At 46.0% G+C, this 6,000-nt stretch overlaps 1 protein-coding gene across 1 annotated transcript; it reads left to right on the forward strand.

The window, feature by feature from the left end:
* The first annotated feature begins 2,047 nt into the window (after positions 1–2,047).
* On the forward strand, positions 2,048–5,664 carry LOC125220549. Its single transcript, XM_048122710.1, has 2 exons — positions 2,048–2,779; positions 2,851–5,664. The coding sequence occupies exons 1-2, from the start codon at positions 2,048–2,050 to the stop codon at positions 5,662–5,664; spliced, it is 3,546 nt and encodes a 1,181-aa protein (XP_047978667.1).
* The last annotated feature ends 336 nt before the right edge of the window (positions 5,665–6,000 follow it).

The raw sequence follows: 6,000 nt of genomic DNA on the forward strand, positions 1-6,000 counted from the left end.
TTTTTAAGAAGAGGGTGTATAATTTTTTAAGAATTTTAATGAAGTCGGTTTGTAATTTACAGTGTTATTTATTTTTAATTTTATTAATTGGTTGATAATTAAAAAAAATTTAACCTGCACCCAAATAAAGCTAACTCGAAACAGGACGGACTGACCCGGTGGGTTGACCTAGGTGTAATAAATATTTGTTGTTCCGTCTTGTTTGAAAACTATTTTCACATTTCATTAGTGTTGTTCATAATATAAATAATAAAATAACTATACAAAAAACTTAACCTTCCATTTAATATTTAATACTCTACTATATATTTATGTTAGATTTTTATTAATATAAATGGATACTAAATTAGAACTTTATAATTCAAAATTTTTAAATTTTGAAACAAATTTAAAATCAGTATTTAATCACGTCAGAAGACTTTCAAAACTCGAACGTTTATTGACTCGAACGTTTAGAGTTAGTGCAATCCAAGTAGGGATAACCTGGAGCCCTATGAATTGACCCGATCCATGACATCCCTAAAGAGTGGCACCCCCCTATCCCCCATTACATATATGCTAAGAGCATTCCCAACAGTTTTCCTAAAACCTCCCTTATTTCTCCCTAACTCCTGCCACATCAGCGCCACATCAGCACCATAATTTATAGCCAACTTTTAGCCAACTGCTCCAATGGTTTCTCCCTTATTTCTCCCTAACTCAACATTTCATTTTTACATCATCACTAATTTAATTGTTTTATTTTTGTATATAATAAAGCTAGCTAATTTAATTTATAAGACAAAACAAATAATAGTAATAAAGTTCGTTGTATTAAACACGGGTAAACATTACAACGACGAAAATTAATAAAAAAAACAGTACATGAATGGAAAAAAAAATTCAAAGTAAAAAAATTAAAGGATGAGGAGAGAATGAAGAGAGAAAAGGGATGAGGATGGGGAGAGAATGAAGAGAAGGTGTGTATTTATAGGGGGGAAATTAAAAAAAGAAAAAAAAAAAAAACAAAAAATATATTTATCGCCGAATTATCGCCCACAGTGGTCGGCGATAATTCGGCGATAATCCGGCGATTTTTCGCCGGTTGGCGATAAAACGGGAGGAAAAATCGCCGAATTATCACCGACCTCTTCCATTGGTCGGCGATAACTCGGCGATAGACGGCGAAAAAACGCCGACTTTTAGCCGGCACCATTGGGAGTGCTCTAAGAACCCCAAAATCTCATTGTAACTATATTATATCTATATAACACATAAAATATTCTCAACTGTACTACAAAATCTCATTGTGATTAACTATTCTCTAAAAATAACATTTGAACTATAAAATGTTATTGTAACTCTATTATCAATGCATAACGCACATTATATTGTCTAATAGTGTATCTGATCCATAAAATCTCAATGTACGTAGCTCTATGATAAGAGTGTCCCTCACGACATCAACAACGAGCATCCCAAAGAAGTTGAGGTAGAATGTGCTGCGAGCCCGGAAGCAACTCCGCCGAGTAAGAAGAAGAAGAAGAAGAGCAAAGCGGCGGCACGAACGCTGAGACCAAGGGAGCAAATCAAAGCGCCTCAGAAGTATGCGAATTACGTCGCCAAGTAGCGATGAATTCAATAGTTAATCTCAGCTTATTTTATGTTTATTTTAGTATGGAATTATTGTTATTATTATTTTTCTCTTGTAATTGAGTCGGGCATTTTATAAGCCCCGTTCGGATTTTCTTAGTTGGTTCTTTCCCGAACGTTTAGGATAGGTCGAACCAACCCTAGGGTCTTTAGTATAAATAGGGCCTTTAAATCATTGTTAAACCATTCTATGAAATTCATTTTTATCGGCCCAAATTATTTGTGCATCAAGAAACCCTTCCTTATCGCCGTCGACGAGAATCTCTCTCGCGAACGGTACCCTTATCGCCGGAGGAATACGCCGACCCAAACCTCTTGGGCGCTCGTCGACCCCGGGTTGTGTTTCTTGAGTGTTTTCTGAGACGCGAGGGAAGAGACCCTCTAACAAACTGGTGTCTTTCATTGTGTACTCATCATGGAGATTATTGAAGAATCGATTCCACCACCGGGCTTGCTCACGGGAGGCAACGCGCAAGAATTATTGGCGGGTCAACCGCTCACCACTCAGGGGGGTAACCGTCGTCGTAATGGCGCCCCTTGCCCTCATCCGCGCGATGAACCGGAATCGAGCGTACAACCAAAGGATACAAGGGGTTCAGACGATCCACTAACCCGAGGTTTTGAGAAAATTATGTCCAGATTCGATAAATTGGAATTCCAATTGGAGTCTACCGATCAACGCGTGGATAATCTGGAGGGACCGATGCTGCCCGATCCAGACCCTCCCTATTTCTCTGAGGATGCCGAATTGGAGGGGTATCGTGATCGGCTTGAATTCTCGGCTGACGATGGCCCGGTCCCCCAGTTTTTCAACCACGGCCAGCGTGCTCGTGGTGGGGACCTCCGCCAACGACGAGGGATGCAGCGTGATAAAATCCGGCGCGAGGGTCGCCGCCCATATCAGCCATCGCCCCCCATCCCTCGCCGCGATCGTCGCTACCCAACACAAAGGACAAACTGGGATAGACCGAACGATCGTTATCCCCCCGATCTCGACCGCGGTTTTCACGGCTATCGCCAGCCCACGTCTTGGGATTCTCCCCTGACCCGGCCTACTTACCAACCGGGCAGAGGAGACCGACCTAAAGATCTCAACATGAAGGCGCCTCGTTTTGATGGATCGGACGCCTCAAATTGGATTTCACGAGTCGAATATTATTTGACCATTTGCAAATGCCGGATTCTGAGCGTCTACACTATGTGGTTATGCTTTTTCAGCCCCCAGCTGCTGAGTGGATTTTTAATTACCGAGACAATAACCCATATGTGACGTGGCTCGAGTTTTTGGAAGACGTTCGCCACAGGTTTGATCCACAAAGTTTTCGGAATAGCATTGGGCCACTTTCCAAGCTTGCTCAAACAGGATTCGTCGCTGAATACCATGAGGCCTTTGAACGTTATCTCAATCGGGTTCAAGGCTTATCCGAGGAGGCACTAATACCAATTTTTATTACAGGTCTTAAAGAGCCCATCCAGGAGAAGGTGGAGTTACAACAACCGGTATCTCTGGCCGAGGCAATGGCATTAGCACTGAGACTTGCGGCTTCACGCGAGGAACGGCACCCCCAGCCGAATCGCAGCAAATGGGGCAGCCGCGAATCGCGATACACTGCTGCCACCCAGAACACGCCTGCTGGGCAGGCCGGTCTGCCTCCCAAGGATGCCACTAAGCCCAGCTTCAAACCAATTCGAGTTTCAAACGCGGAGAAGGCGGACCGCTCACGGAAAGGGCTATGCTATCACTGTCCGGAGAAATGGATACCTGGGCACGTTTGCAAGCAGAAAATGTTATCATATATCGGCGAGGACGATGACGACCAATCTGATAATTCAGATTTTTACGAGGAGGATGACGCAGTGATCAGGGCCGATTTGTCACACCTACACACCTTGACTGGTGGCGGCACAGCTCGACCGTTCAATGTCTTTGGCACAATCGGGCAGACCCCTGTCAGCATCCTCATTGATACGGGCAGTACCCATGATTTCCTTCACCCTAGAGTGGCGGAGCAATTGCAGTTGGCCTTAACTCCTATTCGACCCTTCCGGGTGTATGTAGGCAACGGTGCCTCGTTGGTTTGCTTACATATAGCACGCCGTACCAAACTTTCGGTGCAAGGAGTCGACTTTCTCATAGATCTTCACATCATGGAAGTGCACGGCCCGGATATTGTGTTGGGAATGGCGTGGTTGGAGTCATTGGGAAAAATTTCCGCTGATTTTGTAGGAAAAACCTTGGAATTCTGTCAAAATGGGGTCCGAGTGGCTATACACGGAGTTCAGCCTGCGCCACGCCTCATCTCGTTGCAATCACTAGCTATGCTCACCTCCCATTCGCCGACACACGAGTTTTATGAGATCATCCCAGTGGAGTCAGAGGGGGACGCAATTCTGCTGGCAGCGGAGGAGGATTTTCCTCCTACAATTCAACCGGAGGTTCGAACCATGTTGGAGACATTTAGGCAGGTTTTTACCATGCCAACAGGCATGCCTCCACGCCGGGAGTTTGATCACCGCATTCACCTGCTACCCAATTCTAAGCCGGTCAATGTGCGGCCGTACAGGTATCCATACTTTCAGAAGAATGAAATCGAGCGGCAGGTGCGGGAAATGCTTGATCAGGGAATTATTCAACGCAGTCATAGCCCGTTTTCATCACCGGTATTATTAATCAGGAAGAAAGATGGCACTTTCAGATTTTGCATCGACTATAGGGCTCTAAATTTAGCGACAGTGCCCGACCATTTTCCTATTCCGAAAGCGGATGAACTCTTTGATGAGCTTGGGCAGGCGAAATTTTTCACGAAATTAGACTTACGGTCGGGCTACCATCAGATACGGATGCATGACGCCGATGTCTTCAAAACGGCTTTTCGAACTCATGACGGGCATTTTGAATTCTTGGTCATGCCTTTCGGCCTTACTAATGCCCCGTCTACTTTTCAAGCTGCGATGAATGCGATTTTTCAACCGTTGCTAAGGAAATGTGTGATTGTATTCTTCGACGACATACTGGTCTACAACTCATCCTTAGCAGATCATTGTTCTCACTTGACAGAAGTATTAAACTTGCTCCAAAAAAATCAGTTCTTCGTCAAACTTTCCAAGTGCTCCTTCTGCAGCACGACAGTTGAGTATCTGGGGCACCTAGTTTCCGACGGGGTTCTCAAAGCGGACCCTACTAAAATCGAGGCCATGACTACTTGGCCTCCACCGAAGACGGTTAAGCAATTGCGTGGATTTTTGGGATTGACGGGCTATTACCGTCGTTTCGTAGCGAATTACGCCATGATTGCAGCTCCCCTCACGGATCTGCTCAAAAAGGAGGCCTTCGCGTGGTCACTGGTGGCGGAAGAGGCGTTCACTGCCCTCAAGGGAGCGATGACTACAACCCCTGTTTTGAGCCTTCCGGATTTTGACAAGCAGTTCTGTATTGAGACCGACGCCTCGGATGTTGGCATTGGGGCAGTCCTACTTCAAGATAAACACCCCATTGCTTTTTATAGCAAGAAATTGGGACCACAGCGTCGGGTAGCCTCGACGTATCACAAGGAGTTGTATGCAATCGTGGAGGCGGTGCAGAAATGGAGACAGTATCTCCTCGGCCGAGATTTCATTATTCGTTGTGATCAGAAAAGTCTAAAAGATCTCCTGCAGCAGGTGGTGCAGACCCCAGATCAACATCTTTATGTGAGGAAATTGATGGGGTATCGATTCACGATCGAGTACAAAAAGGGGAGCACCAACAAGGTTGCGGATGCCTTGTCCCGCCGTGAGGATAGTGGGGACTCCTCAGGCACTGGCGAGCCACGGGAGCTGACCGGTGTAGGTGATCAACCCCTGGAGCAGTGGCCATCGGATGGACCAACATTTCTGGCTGCCATCGGCCATCCGGTTCCCAAAATTATGGAGCTCTTGCGTGCGGAGACAGCGAGCTTGCCTGACCTCTGTGCGCTGGTCGCCCAAATTAAGGCTGGCACTGCACCAGCCCATCTGTCATTCGTTGACGGCCTTGTTTATTTCAAGCGCTGAATACTCCTCAGCGCCAATTCTCGGCTTAAACAGCCTCTGTTGTCAGAGCATCGCTGCACGCCTATGGCTGGGCATCCTGGGCATGAGCGCACCTTTCGTCTGCTTTCTGCCGGATTTTATTGGCCAAATATGCGCAAGGAAGTAAAGCAGTTTGTGGATTCCTGTGCAGTGTGTCAGTCTACCAAGTATTCTACCCAAAAACCGGCAGGTTTGCTGCAACCATTACCTATCCCATTGCAAGTGTGGGAAGACGTGTCCATGGACTTCATTACCGGTCTTCCTCCATCACGAGGATATACCACGGTTATGGTAGTAGTTGACCGTCTCTCCAAGTAC

This window comes from Salvia hispanica, chromosome 4, assembly GCF_023119035.1.
Source record: "Salvia hispanica cultivar TCC Black 2014 chromosome 4, UniMelb_Shisp_WGS_1.0, whole genome shotgun sequence".
Classification (NCBI taxonomy): domain Eukaryota; kingdom Viridiplantae; phylum Streptophyta; class Magnoliopsida; order Lamiales; family Lamiaceae; genus Salvia; species Salvia hispanica.